This window comes from Natator depressus, chromosome 1 (genome assembly GCF_965152275.1).
Source record: "Natator depressus isolate rNatDep1 chromosome 1, rNatDep2.hap1, whole genome shotgun sequence".
In the NCBI taxonomy this organism is placed as follows: Eukaryota; Metazoa; Chordata; order Testudines; family Cheloniidae; genus Natator; species Natator depressus.
The window spans coordinates 297628340-297647653 of NC_134234.1; the positions used below are offsets into that span (position 1 = coordinate 297628340).

At 38.2% G+C, this 19314-nt stretch overlaps 1 protein-coding gene across 3 annotated transcripts in view; it reads right to left on the reverse strand.

Annotated features, from left to right (window-relative positions):
• Positions 1-19314, reverse strand: part of IMMP2L (inner mitochondrial membrane peptidase subunit 2) — an 811025-nt gene that overhangs the window by 755830 nt on the left and 35881 nt on the right. For all 3 annotated transcript variants that reach the window (XM_074942240.1, XM_074942241.1, XM_074942242.1), the window contains one exon: positions 7906-8009. In XM_074942240.1, the coding sequence (XP_074798341.1) occupies positions 7906-8009 (104 nt within the window). The remainder of the gene's footprint in view (positions 1-7905; positions 8010-19314) is intronic.

The window sequence follows — 19314 nt, forward strand, 5'->3', positions numbered from 1 at the left end:
TAAATGATGAATTTTTTCTATTACAGGCAGTACAGCTCGTGTGTTTGCCTAGTAAAATATTCTTACTTTTATTAAAAATGGTCTTTTTTCATATTTTATCTTTTTCTCGGCAAGTCCAAACAAGGTAATAGTTGTTATTTTCTTAATTACGAATTTGCTCCCATGTAAGTAGTTAAGCTAAATTAGTCACAGGTTTGGCTTCTGCATACCTAAAATTCCATCTATAGCTTGAATTCTACAAGATTCTTCATTTCCTCACCTAATTAGTCATGCATATTTGATGTAAACTGTTAAATAGTTGCTGCAATTTACTGCAATGATCTGACGGTTGTATTAAAGAATAACTTTAGTTACTGTTTAAAGTGTACATTTGAACAGGAGCCCAAAGTGCTTGATAAACTGATATACAAAATGGAATCACAGGCAGCAGAGTGGTGTAGTGGATTAAGCATGGGACTGGGAGTTTGTAGACTAGAAGACTTTGAAACTCATGCTACATGAGCCGCAAACAAGAAAAATCTCCCTGCCTCAGTTTCCCTGTCGGTAAAATGTATATAGTATTATAATACTCAATATTTCAAATATGCTATCTACATACTTTTATCACAGAGGTTTTGTTAGAATTCATTAGGAAATATCTATAAACTGCTTAGACTACAGCCAGACACAGTGTGGCCTAGTGGACAGTGCACTGGACTGGGACTTAGGAGGTCTGGTTTGAATTTCAAGCTCAGCCACTGGCCTGCTGAGTGACATTGAGCAAGTTGCTATGCCTCTCTGCCTCAGTTTGCCCATCTGTAAAGCAGAGATAATGATACTGCCCTCCTTTGTAAAGCATTTCAGGAGCTACAAAAAAAAGTTCAATATAAGAGTTAGGTATTGTTATAATTTATTTAATAATTATTACCCTCCTCAATACTTTACTGAGTATTGAAATGCAGCTACTAACAGTATGCGGGGAAACACAAGCTATGGAGTAGTGCACATCAATATTTCACAGTAGTTCAGGACATGAAGTACATAATGCTGACTATTTGGGAAAGTTTCCAGATAAATGGTGTTATGTAAATATTTTCATTAACTTATTTCCTAAGCCTAGTAAAGGTTATATAATTATATAAATTACACATCAACAAGATCTTTTAGATCATTTATTTCAATATTTCCAGGGTTGTCCCTTATAATATATATTTTAGTGTTCTGTCCACTTCAATTTCAGTCTTTTAGAAGGTTTAATTTCAAACCTTTAGAAGCACCTTAGCAGTCAATATGGATGACTTCATGCTGTAACTATAGGAAGTTTCATTTTTCACTTTAGATAGCGCTCCTGAAAATTGCTCAACTGGAATCCAAGTGTGCACACAATGTTTTTTTAAGATTTCATTTGCATGCCTAGGTTTATAATCTGCTTCCTTAGTCGTAAGTCACTGTAAAATGAGCAGTTTTTAAGTGTGTAAATTAAGCACAACATTTTGAATGTTAATTTAGTTTCTACATTCAGCATTTGGAATAGAGCAATGCTATTTCCACTACTAAGCTGAGTCAAACTGTCCCAGCCATTAGTGAACTGAATGTAGTAGTACAAGAAGCTGTGACAGAGAGATCTATATTAAAATATGTTATATGTCTGCTGTTTTTAAAGTTTGAATTCAAAAAGTATAATGTCAAGTTTACTCATCCCAAAATTTGACCTACCCTTTTTTTTCTTGCCATGCCCGTATAAAACTAATTCTAAGTGTGCGCACTGGAGAAGGCTCCAAAGCAAATGTTCCAACCATATTTTTCCACAATAAATTAAAAATACCAGTAACTCTGGAAGAGAGGAGGGGAAATTTCATTGCCAGTCACCAGAGATTGTCAACAAACACATGTAAAGTAAATGTTAGTGTTATAAATCATTCCTTGGCAACGTCTTTTTAAATAAAAATATTACACAAGATATCCCCAAACCTACACTCGGCATCATGGCAAAATAGGCTCCAATTCTGCAGTACACTATGTGTGAGTGGAGCCTATTAATTTCAGTGGTGTTCCACACAGGTTCAGAGTTCTACCTGCACAGAAGTCACCATGATACCTATTGCAGGATCAGGGACTATTTTACCATTAATATGACCTCTTTTTTTTAATTGTGTACACATCAATGAAGTTCTTGGATTCTAACCACTGAAGATAACCTAGATGCATTTAAAAAAAAAAAACAAAAACAAAGCTTTATATTTTTAGATACAGGCTACCCAACATAAATATGCAAGGAAAGCACCATGGCAGAAAGCCACATGTATCACACACACAATGAATTTACTTCATATTCCTACTTCAGATTCATTTAATTACCAGAAAAAAATCTGTCATTAGACCTTATTCATTTTAAATTACAGCCTAGTAATTCAGTAATGTCCAAGTTAAGGGCCAAATTTTAGTGATGGTTGAATTCATTTTTCCTAAATTTGAACCGACAAACATGGTTTTGAAAATTTGGCTCACCTTGTATAGGATTTATGCTCTGCTTAGATGAGATTGAGGGGGGAACGGCATTGTTTATGTTTTAACATATGCACTGCAGAAAAAGATCTTTGCCTCTAGCAGTCTGAATTACCTCATAAACACCTTTAATAAAAACTTGCAGAAAAACCTCAGAAAGGATTTAAAAATCAGAAAAAGTTATAATTCTCTTAGCTGGACAATTATAGAGTGGTGATTGAATCAGGACCCTTTTGGAATGCTTAAAACAGTAATAAGTTTTTAAATTAAAGCTTTAATAGATAGGAATTAACAATAGTTTAAATTTAGAAAATCCAAAATGGCTGACCAAAATTTTAGATATGGGGATGATGTAGTGGAGGATTCCATTTCTAAGAGACACAGGGAGCCATTACCTATGATGTAATAATTTCACTTCCTGTGATGCAATGGTAAATTCCACTTCCTGTGGGGAATGACTCTTCAAAATCCCATAGGAGTACATAGAAGCCTCATAGGAATGTATAGGGATGGTGCAATAGGGGAACAGTGTTGCATCATTTCCAGATGATGTAATAGAGATACAATAGTGCATCACTTCCGATGGGGAATATTTCAGCAAAATCCCATAGGAATGTATAGGAGCCCATAGGAATATATGAAACTTCCCATTATGTGTAGGCACATGTGACTGGGCAGGGCCGAATTCACATATGCTAATCTCTGAAAGCTGATTGGTCACTCAGGCTCAGCCAATGAGTATACAAGAGCGACAGCCAAAAGGCTAAATTTGTAGTGGGATCGGGACCTTGAGGAAGAACAAGAAGCTGTGAGATACCTGCAAGGAAGAAGCCACCTCAGAAGCAGCAGCAGCAGAACTCTGCAAAGAAGCAGCTGCTTGTAAAGGAGCAATAAAAGCAGCAGCAATCATGGAATTCCAAGGTGGTCCTGGACAACAGCTGTTCCAGCTACCCAGCCAGCAGGAGGCCACCACAGCAGCAGCAGCCGCCAAGCGGGCTTCATATCTGCCACCAGAAACCAGTGTTCACCTCAGTGGCAGCTCCTCACCCCAGAAATAGCCAGCAGCTTGCAGGAAGGAAGCCACTGGCTGGAGCAGACAGCACTCTGTTACTGACAGAACAGAAGGACCATTTAATAGATTAATAAGAGGGACACAAAGGGAAGGAGTGTAAGTCTAATCTTCCATTTTACCTTTTTATTCCTAGAATGTGTGGATTTTGTCTGTAAATAAAGCTGGTTCTCTGTGGTCTGAGTGAGATCTTCCCCTACCCATCTAGTAACCGCCTGGCCAGTGCTTACTGGATGATTAATGTTAAGTGTTTAACTGTTAAATTGTCTAATGTTTAATTATTAAAGGTTAAATATTGAATATATGGTTAATGACAAATGTTAAATAATTATTGTTATACGTTATAGAGTGTTAAGTATATGGTTATATCACGGGGGTCTCAAACTTCATTGCACTGTGACGCCTTTCTGACAAAAAATTGTATATTGTAGTCTGCATTGTAATTGAAATCAAAGGGTATTTTTATTACAAATATTTGCACTGTAAAAATGATAAAATAAATAGTATTTTACAATTCACCTCATACAAGTATTGTAGTACAAACTTTTGTCATGAAAGTTCAACTTACAAATGTAAATTTTTTTTTTGTTACATAACTGCTCTCAAAAACAAAACAATGTAAAACTTCAGAGCCTACAAATCCACTCAGTCCTACTTCTTGTTCAGCCAATCGCTAAGACAAACAAGTTTGCTTACATTTATAGGAGATAATGCTGCCCTCTTCTTAATTACAATGTCACCAGAAAGTGAGAACAGGCATTTGCATGGCGCTTTTGTAGCCAGCATTGCAAGGTATTTACGTGCCAAAAATGTTGAACATTCTTATGCCCCTTCATGCTTCGGCCACCATTCCATGTTGATGACACTGGTTAAAAAATAATGCATTAAATTTGTGACTGAACTCCTTGGGGGAAAATTGTATGTCCCCTGCTCTGTTTTAGCCACAAATTCTGCCATATATTTCATGTTATAGCAGTCTCGCATGATGACCCAGCACATGTTGTTCATTTTAAGAACACTTTCACTGCAGATCTGACAGAACACAAAGAAGGTACCAATGTGAGATTTCTAAAGATAGCAACAGCACTTGACCCAAGGTTTAAGAATCTGAAGTGTCTTCCAAAATCTGAGAGAGACAAGGTGTGGAGAATTTAAGACTTTCAGAAGTCTTAAAAGACCAACACTTCAATGCGGAAACTACAGAACCTGAACCACCAACAGAAAATCAACCTTCTGCTGGTGGCATCCAACTCAGATAATGAAAATGAACATGCGTTGGGCCACACTGCTTTGGCTTGTTATCAAGCAGAACCCATCATCAGCATGGATGTATGTCCTTTGGGACGGTGGTTGAAGCATGAAGGGACAAATGAATCTTTAGCACATCTGGCACGTAAATTTCTTGTGACACCGGCTACAACAGTGCCATGAGAACGCCTGTTCTCACTTTCAGGTGACATTGTAAACAAGAAGTGGCCACCATTATCTCCTGCAAATGTAAACAAACTTGTTTGTCTGAGCAATTGGCTGACCAAGAAGTAGGACTGAGTGGACTTGCAGGGTCTAAATTTTACATTGTTTTATTTTTGAATGCAGGTTTTTTTGTATATAATTCTACATTTGAAAGTTCAGCTTTCATGATAAAGAGATTACACTACAGTACTTGTATTAGATGAATTGAAAAATACTTTTTTTTTTTTACAGTGCAAATACTTGTACTCAAAAATAAAGTGAGCACTGTACACTTTGTATTCTGTGTTGTAATTGAAATCAATATATTTGAAAATGTAGAAAATATCCAAAAATATTTAAAAATGGTATTCTATTATTAACAGTTCGATTATTTTTTTTAAATCGCTTGACAGCCCTAATATATATCTAACACAGGTTGCACATCCATCTATAAGCATGGATTAAAACTAAAAAGGAAACTATGAAATCACATTAGGTTTACAAGCCTCAAACTACACAAACTTCATGTCTACTACCAAATTTTTCTATCAGTAACTCACAGTTACTCATTCACATTGAAGACAGGAGAGCAACACCCAGAGCCAGAATCTGGCCCTGTATGTCAATTTATATTTTTAAGGATTGATGCCACTGTATAATGCATCTCATCTACAACCAGTGACTATGTATCATGTGGGTGTACATGCAGTTGCTGATTCTGTAAACTGTGTAGCGACACATACCTGTAATCTCGGAATCCAAAGGAGTCCTCTAACAAGCAGTATAACGATGCCCATATCAAACACTCAATGCAAGAATAAGCTAGTAAAATTACACACACACAGCATATGTAGTGACCACTGAATCATATAACCGTAGGTGGGGAATCAAGATGAGTAGGATAAAGAAATTAACACATTTACTCAATAAAAGAGACTCACGTACCAGAAGTTAATTCTCTAGAATTAATAAACATGTGCCTGCACAATTTTGTTTCACCTGGATACTACATCATACAAGGCTCACCACATCATATTGTTATACTCAGACTTTAAAATGAATAATGATATATTGGCATAAGTCACAAAATTTGGATCTAAACTTCTCCAAAATTTGGAAGGAAGTAGGGAGAGGCCAGCGTACTAGTTTAACTCAATTTCTAATGAACCCATATAATAAAAGATTCTCTAAATTAAGTAATGACATATGAAGCCTTTAATATTTCTACATAAAAAAATATACTGAATCTTCTTAAATTTCATCTCTTTGCTTTCCTCATAGTGACTTTTGAACACACTATTCTGTGCTTTCTGTATACTTCCCAAGAAAAAAAAACTCAGTACAGCTGCATGGCTACTATGTGACCTCTTCCACATGGGTGGATATTCTTTCCACCACCAACTAACTGAGGGAACAACCCTGTCAAACAGAAGACAAAAGAGTAATGAGGACACAACTGTATAACCCAGCGTGTAAAAGGCTGGTAACAAGAAGGTTTCGAAAACAGGGCATCTGTGTGACAAAATGAAAGTAATCCATGCAGATGGATCAGACTTTAGCAGGGAACCTTTAAAAGCATAATGACTGTGTAACATTGTTATTCCACTTTGTGCCTGGTTAAACTCACTGACCTTCTATTCAGTCCAATAATTACTAACCAGATACACTACTGTATTTAAAGTAACCTCTAAGATATGACTTGGGCAGAAGTACGTACACACATGTAGAATCTGCTTCCACTCAGTCAATCAATAAACTGGCCTTAATTTGGAGGCCCTCCATAAAATGTAAGGTGTCTCAAATATGAATAATATACTACTTTAGTCAAAGCATTTAGAAAAATCTGTCAGAAAATGCAGTAGCCCATTCAAGAACCAGAAAAATAAATCCAAAATAATCCTACAAAAGAACAGCGTGCCTTAGAGTAGATTTTTTTATATTTGCTTAAACAATTGGTAGTAAAATTTAGATATTAATTGCCACCTCAGTAGACAGGTAACCATAACAACGTGGTTCATTAAAACAGATGTAAACCTAAGGAATCTAAGGAAATTAGCTTTAGAAGACAAGTTCAGTTGAAGTCTATATACTGTGCATTTTACTTATAAAACTAAAAACCTTAAGCTTAAGCCATCCAAGCATATACTATGAGAATGTATTATATCATTGTGTCAGTGATACACACTTTGACATTCCATTTCTATATTACATTAAGACTGAAATGGAATTTTTGTCCTCTAATGGTCTTGAATATTTTCAACAGAGAAACAGTGCCACCTTTTGGCTTGATACATAAGCCTCCATCTTCTAATTCATAAGCCGTTTTTTATAAAGTTGTACTTTAAAGAGAAGTCTGGTTTTTGTGATCTTACTTAAACTTAAATGTGGTAGTTAGACTTTTCCAAAAAAAAAAGTTACTGTGATATGTGATAAACAGTAAGAAAACAGAAGGTTTTTCCTCCTGAATTAAATATATCCATAAAGCAACATGACTTAAAAAAATACTCTCTTCATATACTCCATTAATCCATGTATTTTTTTTTTACCTACTGTATTCCAGATCTATAATTATCATTGAACTGATCACTCTACTTGATTAGAAATCTCAAATACTTTACTGCACATGTCTTTTTTTCTTGGCAGTTCTTCTAAACATCTATATAACAACACACAGTACTTGACATTTTTCTCCTTTCAAGCAAATAATGAACCCTTTGAAGATTTCTTGTATGGTGAAAATTTACAATAATAATGCATTTGTTGCTCATATGATCAATCTTCTCTATAGCTTTATTGCCAGCATGCAAAAATACAACGTGGCATTACAGATGAAACCTATTACAATGCTGACGGTTCAAGATGTGCATAAATATGAATTGAATGTATTTGAAATTACTTACACTAATGACACAATGTCTCCACGTTGCACTTCATAATTCCTAATACTCCAATGGTTTAAAAGCACTACATCAGATACCTGTCTTTCTCCTGGATTCAAGGAAGGCTAAGGAAAGAGGAAAACAGTTTTAGGTTAAAAGTAAGAAATTCAACATTTCTCCTAAAACACCTCCTCTCCAGCTTCCTTCCCATTTCCTGGGAGGTCCCAATCCTGATCCCATTAAAGCTAATGAAATTTTTTGGGCCACTGGTTTTATGGGACCAGAATCTGAATCACCAGTGAGAAGAGTATGTTCAGTGGAACTTACTTATATTAGGTGCTGATATAGTTAAATGCCATATATTTATTGTAAAGTACAATGTACATCTTGCAATACAGCACAATATGCAAATTGTAATTCAACTGCAATTCCATACTCTTATTAGGATACAACAGGAATCAAAAAGAAAAGGAGTAATTTATTTGAGCATAAGCTTTCGTGAGCTACAGCTCACTTCATCGGATGCATCCGATGAAGTGAGCTGTAGCTCACGAAAGCTTATGCTCAAATAAATTGGTTAGTCTCTAAGGTGCCACAAGTACTCCTTTTCTTTTTGCGAATAGACTAATAAGGCTCTTACTCTGAAACAGGAATCAAGAATGCTTTGCACTACAACTTCTCATGAAGAGTGACACCATTTTTAGAAGAGCCATTCCACCATAGTGTGTATCAAGTATCATTCATGTTGTCCCTGAAATATGTAATGGAGGTCATTTGCTAGCATGCCTCTTTGCTTGACAGATTTAGAGTTCGTGAATGTACTCAGTCAGGTTGGCATCAGTCCAACCAAATACCTGCCTCTTGAGAGAGCTTTGAGACTGCTAACCTCTTCTTCAAGGACATAATAGACAGTCGCCAACAGAGCTGGTTGAAAAAATGGCATTTCCATCATGTGGAAAATTTTGAAAAAAATCTTTTGTCCTGAATCAGAAGGAAAAGTTAAAAAAAAAAATTTTAAAAAGGCACAGGACAACCAAAATGGAATTTTTCAGCTTTCTCCCAGCTGCTCTGGGAAGCAGGGAGCACCCAGGCTGGCAGGAAACAAGGCTAGTCGGCCTACCTGGTTTCCACTGAAAGTTTTGACAATCATTATGCTACAGCAGAATGTCTTGATTCTATCAAATCAGCATTTTCCAATGGAAGTGTTCCATCAGAAAATATTCAATGAGCTCCAGGTGTCATGTTGTTGTTACAGTGCTAACTGACATGTATCTTGATCTGTGGCAGAAAAGACTTTAGACTCCACCTTACAGTTCTCTGTACTTTGACATTTATATGGAGCATTCCACCAACAATGAGCTATTAGCTTCTGGGGCTCTCCAGCTCACATTGGATATATCTATGATGATCACAACAAATGGGCACAATGCCTTGAAATGAAGTCCTCACAACACATTGTCTTAGAGCTCTCATCAACCTGTCATCACTCAGTGTAGCCTCAGTTTATTTATATTCACAATAATTATTTACAAATTATGTTGCTAATCTAAAGACTACCTAGAATTTCTGACAAAGAATTCAGCTTCACTAAAGTAATTGTAATGATTCACTATTTTCTCACCCACCTCTCCTTGACTCTGTTTTCTATTTATAAAGCTGCTTAAAAATCAAATGCCATTTTTATTCATTATAAACAGTGTTTCCTCATTCCTCTTTTATTTCCTACCCAGACAGAGGCAGACAAAAATTTATTTCAAATAGGACTTGTGTGATATTAGCTTATGGACATAAGACAAAAATGGATCCACCAAGGTTTTAGGCAGGTATAAGTGACGTTAACAAGAATGAAGATCATGCATAGACATCAGCATCAGAACAAGGTATAAAACATTTATTTATGATACATTCTTTTAGGTCGGGTACTAATTACTAAAGATAGTTTCCTTTTTATCTGCAGGTTTAAACTCACAGGGTCAAATTTCCACTGGTGTAAATTGGCAAAACTCCAATGCAGGGTAATGGAATTTGACCTATAATGTTTAGAAATGGCAGGTATAATCATAGTTATTTCACTAAAACTATATGTACAGTAAGCACCAGTTAAGGGAAATCAGCTTATTACAACTATATTTCAGTGGACATCAGAATTTTTAAATGTTATTTCCTACTTATAATACTTTCCATTTATGCAGCACCTTTCATCAAAGGATAATATCTACATTTGCATAGCACTTTACTTTGCAAATGATTCACAAACTATATTCAGGCCACTGAAATGCAACCACCTCTGGACTGGAGGGTAGCAACCACCTCTGGACTGGACGGTAGCATCCTGCATGATAGTGAGAAGAAAGGATATTGGAGCAATGACAAAAGCACAAACCCCTAATCTAATTGAAAGTGCCATAGAATCTCTGAAGTCTATGTAGAATGCACGGACCCTATTTTTTATTTGTTGGGCCCTTTTATTAGAGGGGCCTCTGAACTTTATTGGGAGTGTTCCAGCTGGGAAGATCCTGTGTGTTGCAATCTAGCCTTAGAGATTACAACTCCCATGATGCCTTAGGCAAAGGCTGAGACACTTCCTCTTCCAGGGAGTACGGGGAGAGCAGGCAGTGGGCTCCATTTTGGGGCGGGGGGGAAAGGAGCCAGACTGCTGGTGTGGCGCTCTGTCATAGATATTTAGGTCAGAAGGTACCATTATGATCATCCAGTCTGACCTCCTGCACAACGCAGGCCACAGAATCTCACCCACCACTCCTGCAAAAAACCTCACACCTATATCTGTGCAATTGAAGTCCTTAAATCATAGTTTAAAGACTTCAAGGAGCAGAGAATCCTCCAGCAAGTGACCCGTGCCCCATGCTACAGAGGAAGGCGAAAAACCTCCAGGGCCTCTTCCAATCTGCCCTGGAGGAAAATTCCTTCCCGACCCCAAATATGGCGATCAGCTAAACCCTGAGCATATGGGCAAGATTCACCAGCCAGATACTACAGAAAATTCTTTCCTGGGTAACTCAGATCCCACCCCATCTAACATCCCATCACAGGCCATTGGGCCTATTTACCATGAATATTTAATTACCAAAACCATGTTATCCCATCATACCATCTCCTCCATAAACTTATCGAGTTTAATCTTAAAGCCAGATAGATCTTTTGCCCCCACTGCTTCCCTTGGAAGGCTATTCCAAAACTTCACTCCTCTGATGGTTAGAAACCTTTGTCTAATTTCTAGTCTAAATTTCCTGGTGGCCAGTTTATATCCATTTGTTCTTGTGTCCACATTAGTACTGAGCTTAAATAATTCCTTTCCCTCTCCAGTATTTATCCCTCTGATATATTTATAGAGAGCAATCATATCTCCCCTCAACCTTCTTTTAGTTAGGCTAAACAAGCCAAGCTCCTTGAGTCTCCTTTCATAAGACAAGTTTTCCATTCCTCGGATCATCCTAGTAGCCCTTCTCTGTACCTGTTCGAGTTTGAATTCATCCTTCTTAAACATGGGAGCCCAGAACTGCACACAGTATTCCAAGTGAGGTCTCACCAGTGCCTTGTATAACGGTACTAAAACCTCCTTATCCCTACTGGAAATACCTCTCCTGATGCACCCCAAGACCACATTGGCTTTTTTCACGGCCATATCACATTGGCAGCTCATAGTCATCCTATGATCAACCAATACTCCAAGGTCCTTTTCCTCCTCCGTTACTTCTAATTGATGCGTCCCTAGCTTATAACTAAAATTCTTGTTATTAATCCCTAAATGCATGACCTTACACTTCTCACTATTAAATTTCATCCTATTACTATTACTCCAGTTTACAAGGTCATCCAGATCCTCCTGTAGGATACCCCTGTCCTTCTCTAAATTGGCAATACCTCCCAGCTTTGTATCATCCGCAAACTTTATTAGCACACTCCCACTTTTTGTGCCAAGGTCAGTAATAAAAAGATTAAATAAGATTGGTCCCAAAACCGATCCTTGAGGAACTCCACTGGTAACCTCCCTCCAGCCTGACAGTTCACCTTTCAGTAGGACCCGTTGTAGTCTCCCCTTTAACCAATTCCTTATCCACCTTTCAATTTTCCTATTGATCCCCATCTTATCCAATTTAACTAATAATTCCCCATGTGGCACGGTATCAAATGCCTTACTAAAATCTAGGTAAATTAGATCCACTGTGTTTCCTTTGTCTAAAAAAATCTGTTACTTTCTCGAAGAAGGAGATCAGGTGGGTTTGGCACGATCTACCTTTTGTAAAACCATGTTGTATTTTGTCCCATTTACCATTGACTTCAATGTCCTTAACTACCTTCTCCTTCAAAATTTTTTCCAAGACCTTGCATACTACAGATGTCAAACTAACAGGCCTATAATTACCCGGATCACGTTTTTTCCCTTTCTTAAAAATAGGAGCTATGTTAGCAATTCTCCAATCATACGGTATAACCCCTGAGTTTACAGATTCTTTCAAAATTCTTGCTAATGGGCTTGCAATTTCATGTGCCAATTCCTTTAATATTCTTGGATGAAGATTATCTGGGCCCCCCGATTTAGTCCCATTAAGGTGTTCGAGTTTCACTTCTACCTCAGATATGGTAATGTCTACCTCCATATCCTCATTCCCATTTGTCATGCTACCATTATCCCTAAGATCCTCTTTAGTCTTATTAAAGACTGAGGCAAAGGATTTGTTTAGATATTGGGCCATTCCCAGATTATCCTTGACCTCCACTCCATCCTCAGTGTTTAGCGGTCCCACTTCTTCTTTCTTTGTTTTCTTCTTATTTATATGGCTATAGAACCTTTTACTATTGGTTTTAATTCCCTTTGCAAGGTCCAACTCTACTTGACTTTTAGCCCGTCTCACTTTATCCCTACATGTTCTGACCTCAATAAGGTAGCTTTCCTTGCTGATCCCTCTCTTCTTCTACTCCCAGTATGCTTTCTGCTTTTTCTTAATCACCTCTCTGAGATGGCTTGCTCATCCAGCTTGGTCTACAACTCCTGCCTTTCTTGGGATGCAGGCTTCCGATAGCTTCTGCAGCTTTGATTGAAAATAATCCCAGGCCTCCTCTGCCTTTAGATCCACAAGTTCTTCAGTCCAATCCACTTCCCTAACTAATTTCCTTAATTTTTGAAAGTCAGCCCTTTTGAAATCAAAATCCCTAGTTGCAGATTTATTTTTGTTAATCCTTCCGTTCAGTTTGAACTGAATTAGCTCATGATCACTTGAGCCAAGATTTTCCCCTACAACCATTTCTTCTATGAGGTCCTCACTACTCACCAAAACCAAATCTAAAATGGCATCCCCTCTAGTCGGTTCAGCAACTACTTGATGAAGGAATCCATCAACTATCGCATCTAAGAAAATCTGAGCCCTCTTATTACTAGCACTCGTCCTCCAATCTATATCTGGGAAGTTAAAATCTCCCATGATCACACAGTTTCCATTAGTATTTAACTTTATTAAAAACATTAAAAAGGGCTCTATCCATATCCAAATTAGATCCTGGCGGTCTATAGCACATCCCAAGCACTATCCCAGGGGAGGCTCTAATAGTTTTCTTCCCCAATTTAATTTTGGGACTCAGACGGACTCAGTCATATCCATTTCATCGCTTCTTATTTCTTTACATTCTATCTCATCATTGATATACAGTGCTACTCCACCACTTTTACCTTTATTTCGGTCTTTCCTAAACAGCACATACCCTTCAATACCTGTAGTCCAGTGATGACTACTATTCCACCATGTTTCTGTTATCGCTATAATATCTGGTTTCACTTCCTACACCAGTAGCTCTAGTTCCTCCATTTTGTTACCTAGGCTCCTCGCATTAGTGTACAAACATCTTAATTTTGGCTGTTTGGCCTCACTCACATTCTGTACCCTATTAGGCACGGTCATTTTACTGCCAGTATAACCTATTAGACTGGTATCTACACCGCCCTTCCTCCTACCCACGGCTGTATCCTCTCTTACTTAGTTTTCTTTCCTCTCAATGCTAAATTCCGGCGTGGAGATTACCTGGACATCTCCCAACCATCTCCCCCAAATTCCTAGTTTAAAGCTCTCTTAATCAGTTGTGCCAGCCTCCATCCGAGAAGTCTATTTCCTTCCCTACTCAGATGAAGTCCATCCCGAGAGAACTGTCCTCCGTCCATGAATGCCTCCCAGTGGCCATACATCCCAAAGCCCTCCTTATAGCACCACTGCCTAAGCCATCTGTTGATAGTCATAATCTTGTCACACCTGTCCATACCAGGAGCTGCTGCAGAAATCCTGCTGGGACTTTGATCGAGCAAGGAGCTGCAGAGATGGTTTGTGGCTTCACTGGAGCCAGGGGAAAGACTATTGCTGTGCCTGGAGCTGACTGAGGTGGGCCTGCCATGAAGGAGCTGTGAGTAACCCCTACTCATGTTTGGGAAAGTACTTGCAAGGGAAGGGGCACAGCAGAGAGACTGAGTCTGAAAAGAGGCAGAGTGATCTTCCTATCGGACCAGGACCAAGAGCTGCTGACATTTGGTTGGGCCAACTCCAATCTTCAGAGGGGTTGTGCAGCTTGTTGCCTTGCTGGGATGATACACAGAACCAACAGAGTGCTGTCTCCAGCTTCAGATCTTCAAGCACGTCCACGCAAGTGTCTAGGACTCTGAAATCCCAAGGAGCTGCACTCCGGGGTGGGGTAAATGGTGACAGTGTAAATGCCAGTTAGATAAGTTTCATTTATTACTCTACACTATATTTATTAATTGATTTTATTCAACTGTCCCCTGTGGATTTAAATTAGTAGTGGCATTTAATCTCAGTCAGTTAAGAAACTCTGTTTCTTTAAGTAAAGGTGCGTTAACTCTAATATTAGCATATTGGATGTATATTATTTGTAATTGGTATTTTTGACTTAGACCCATGCCACAGATTATTGTTACTACTATTACAACAATAGGTTTATTCCTGAAGGTTCCCAAGGCACGCCATTGAGTGTGTACAGGGGCCAGCCAGGTGGAGGCACTGCCAATTTTAAATTCCTTTAGGAGTAAAGAGACTGCAGTAGAGGGGTGGACAGAGGATTCCCACGTATCCAACATCACTACTGGGATACTCGGGATCTCCTTTAATGTCAACAATATCAGGTGCCCAGGCACACAGGTTAGCGTTGCCTGTTCCCAAGTAACCCAGGGAGGAAAGCGGTGGGGAGGGCTACATAAAGTTTCATCTAAAAGACTCCCACAGGTGCACTGTCTGGTACTCAACTTATCTACCTAAGGGCTTGTCTATATGGAGACTTAGTGCACAGAAAGGCAGGTTGTAAATCTACAGCACACTAGCCTAATGTGCACTAACTCACTGTGTGGACCCTGCTGCCATGCACTAAAAGTTCCATAGTGTGCTTTGACATACCGCTGTTTGAAACATTCACACCCTAGCTTGCTGCACATTAAGACTATGTCTAAACTGGAGAGCTTACAGTTGCCAGAAGCTGGGAATGGGCAACAGGATGGATCACTTGATGAATACCTGTCCAGTTCATTCCTTCTGGGGCACTTGGCATTGGCCACTGTCAGAAGACAGGATACTGGGCTATATGGACCTTTGGTCTGACCCAGTATGGCCGTTCTTATGGCACAGTTGTACCGATGCAGCTGCGCTGCTGTAAGATCTCTTGTGTAGCTGCTCTATGCCGATGGGAGGGAGCTCTCCTGTCAACATAATTAAACCACCCCCAACGAGCAGCAGTATTTACGTCGGTGGGAGACGTGTCACTTATGTCACTCAGGGGGAGTCACACCCCTGAGTGACATATATTTTGCCAACATAAATGGTCAGCATGTAGACATAGCCTAAATCTTCGTGTGAAGAAACCCAATAAGGGTGGAGGGTGGGTTCGATGCAGTTGGAATTTGAGCCTCTGGCTCCAAGAGTAGATGCATTTCACACCTTATGCTTACACAGCTTTCAAAATACGAAGTCAGCATTCATCAAAACTCACAACCCCTGGTCCCTGTGAGATAAGTGAGTATTATCTTCATTTTAAAGATGGAGATTTTAAGGCATGGAAAAGTAAGCTGATCTGCCCAAGGACAAACAGCAAGTCAGTGACACACAAGTTACAGCCTGCCAGTTGCCTCCCAGCCTTCTGTTCTAATGAGCAGTGACATTATACACGCTCTTATATTTTAAATAGATGTTGCTATATTAATATCACTGTATTCCACAGCATTCTAAAACTTACACCAAGTTTGTGAAAATTATACTATTTTTAAAAATGTATTGCTGACATGGTTTGTTTGGAGGCAGAGGCTTGGTACCCAATTCATTAATAGCTATGTTTTAACATTACATCCAAGGGACACACTGAAATTTATAACAGGCTTTGGTACCCCACAACAGCATCTTGATATAATGAAATGACATCTTACTGAGGCATATAGAAACAGTTCTTTAGGAGAAGGCGGCATGAAGAAGGGAGGAGAACCTGAAGGAGAAGACCTTCATTTCACGTTAACCATTACAGTATCCCGCAAACAATAATAAATCTTCTAGCAAACAGTATAAATTGGGACATCTTTCATGAACACTAACACCATATATAAAATTGTGTTTACAGGTAACTTACACTCCATGCTTTTTTATTAGCAGTAAAACTCCAAGTTCAAAAAAAAAAATCCACAAACACACCTAACACTACTTCTGAAAGAAGGTTAACAAATGGACCCATAAATGCTCTTATTTTTAAGGAAACAAAATCCAAGAATGTTGCATACATATCTCTAGTCTGAAATCTCTCTAGTTTGTTCAAGCTCCTGGCTTAATAGCTCAGTGTAAATGGGACACCTAGGTCTTAATTTAGAACAAGGGTGCAGAAGTCACACAGCACTTTGAATCTCCAATTACTAACTAATCTAATACTAAAAGCATGTAAATTGAGGTCCCAGTCATATGATGGGAGCCTCACAGGTCACAAGCTTCTGTAAGTAAGAGGGAAGCAATACATCCTTTAACAATAAATAATAATTAACTTGATATTTATTATGCTGCTGGTGGACACCAGAAGGTCAAGGCTTATTTTCTTATAGCTTGAAGAAGAGGAGAAATATTAAAAGCAGCATATAGTCGTGGTAATCATAATATTACAATAATAATGTAAGGAGAAATTGCTATAGAATAAGTAATTACAACAGGTACACTGCATAATGGATTATAATATTCAAAAATATTTGCTAGTGTAGAGTTTACAGTCGCAGGTGTACTTTGTCTGAGGTTATTGATCATCACACTAAATTCCTAGTTTAGCACACTCAATTGTTTGTCGCTGAACTTTGAAATGTTAGATTACAAAATGAGCTTGTGATTTTATTTCCAAGCAGCTAATTTGGATATATGAATTCTTACATTCATTAACCATCAGGGGGTTCCTTTTTCCACATCATTAGGAAAAACATGATCAATCCACTGAAGTATAAAGAAACTTTAATGTATCAGACAAACAGAAAGCATTGTAACTCAACAGGAGAAGCCATGAACAGATATAGACTGAAAATGAAGGTTCATTTATATAGGACAGTAACCCTATAAAATAAGCGTATAGTCAACATTACACGAAAAACTGCAAGATCCGTAACAGTAAATTACTAAATTTTCACACCAGCTGTTTCTGTGTCACATCTATTCAATGCTGTAAATCAACACAAATCCATTTGAAGTCCAGTATTACTAACAAGATGTTAAATGAGCACATAAAACTCTGACCGTCTAAGAAACAAGCCCTCAACTAGAGGTTTAAAAAAAAGGACATTTAAAAAGAAAAAAAGAGTCAGATGATGAAGCAGTAAAGTGTGGTCAAAAAAAAAAAAAAAAAAACCACTGAATGGTGCATTACTTTACAGATTAGTGATGAATACCCACAAAGAGGTGACTGAGCCGAAGAAAGGTTCCACCAGGTAGTTCTCAACATTGTGAAAATGTGAAATCAACATGAAACAATGAAATTCGTGAAGTCTGCCGTAATGATTGAGAATATCTGTTTTCTTGAGGACCTCCACGCAGTCTATTTGCCAGAGTATCAAAAGAGTTACAATCTTTAGTGATTATGAAGCAATATTACACACATTCCGGGTTCAAAATAAAAACAAAAAGCAGAAAATCTGCAAAGAAAAAGCCCTATTCCTTGCTTCTTGACATAACTTTTAATTTCAAACTCAGCAGGAACCAGAATGATGAGTGCAAAAAGCCAGGAGTCTAAGCAGTCTAGTACAAATCAAATCTTGGAAATCATACAGTGAGAGCTTTTGATGCTAGTGGTGAATAAGGCTACACACTGACTGAATTTCACATTCCCTCCTATCCTATAGCTTTCAAATGCATTCAACATAAATCACTTTCTGGAGTGCAAGATAAAGAAATGGCATTCTAAAGCAGTGACTTGTAGTTTTCCTTTCTCAAGCTCTGCAGTATGAGCGAGATTTACATTTCTTTAAAATAACATACCTGCTAAAAGATTGGTCTTGTTTGGATCTAATAAACCTTCACATCAAAATAACTGAATATTTTATTACAATGTTTAAAATTAGTTAAGGTTTGTAGTGTTCTGAAAAATGTCATGACATAAGAATGTGAGATATGTTATATAGCATAGAAGTATAACTTTGTTTTGAACTATGTTTTTTGTGTTATTCAAACTTATCTTATACAAAAGATCATGTGGACTGGCTTGTAACACTCATCCCTCCAAATCAGCAGTAAACCAGTATTCCAGCTTGGTGCTAGAATGTATTGTATTGTTGGAGATAATGCCTTTCAGGAGATGTAAATCTGAGGTCCTGACTCAATGGGCTAAAAAATTAACATACATTTTTCAGCTATTGGACAAAAGTAGAGCTGGCAAAACTTGAACTCGTTTAGTGGGAAATGTCAACATTTTGAAATTTGGTAAACCAAATATTTTTGAAGTTTCCTATGAAATGGAAATACCATGAAATTTTTGTTTCAGAAACACCAACGCATGGTGTTTTAAAAGTAAAATCTGCTCTCCAAGACCTAGGTCTCTTCTCCTATGTTCCGGGGTCCCACAGTCCTGTTTCTGGAGTCTGTATTCAAGCACATTTCTTCTCCCTCATTCAGGAGTCCCACAGCCCTCCTTCTGGGACTTATGTGCTAATTTCAGGCCCCTTGCAGCCTTAGCCAGCTTCTCCCAGCTGGCCCATTTGTAACTCAGTCCTTTCCCTCCTGGGCTGGCCCAAGTCAGCAGGCTGTCCCCTGCTAGCATCTCTCGTTATGATAGAAGAGGAAGAATATATAATGCTCTCTTTCCCAGAGCTTATCCTGTTGGCTGGGAGAGAGGGAAGGCCTTGCCCCACACTACACTACAAGGCTCCTGGTTCTGGGCCCTAAAAGAAACAATAGCTTGAGTTTTCCCCAAGAC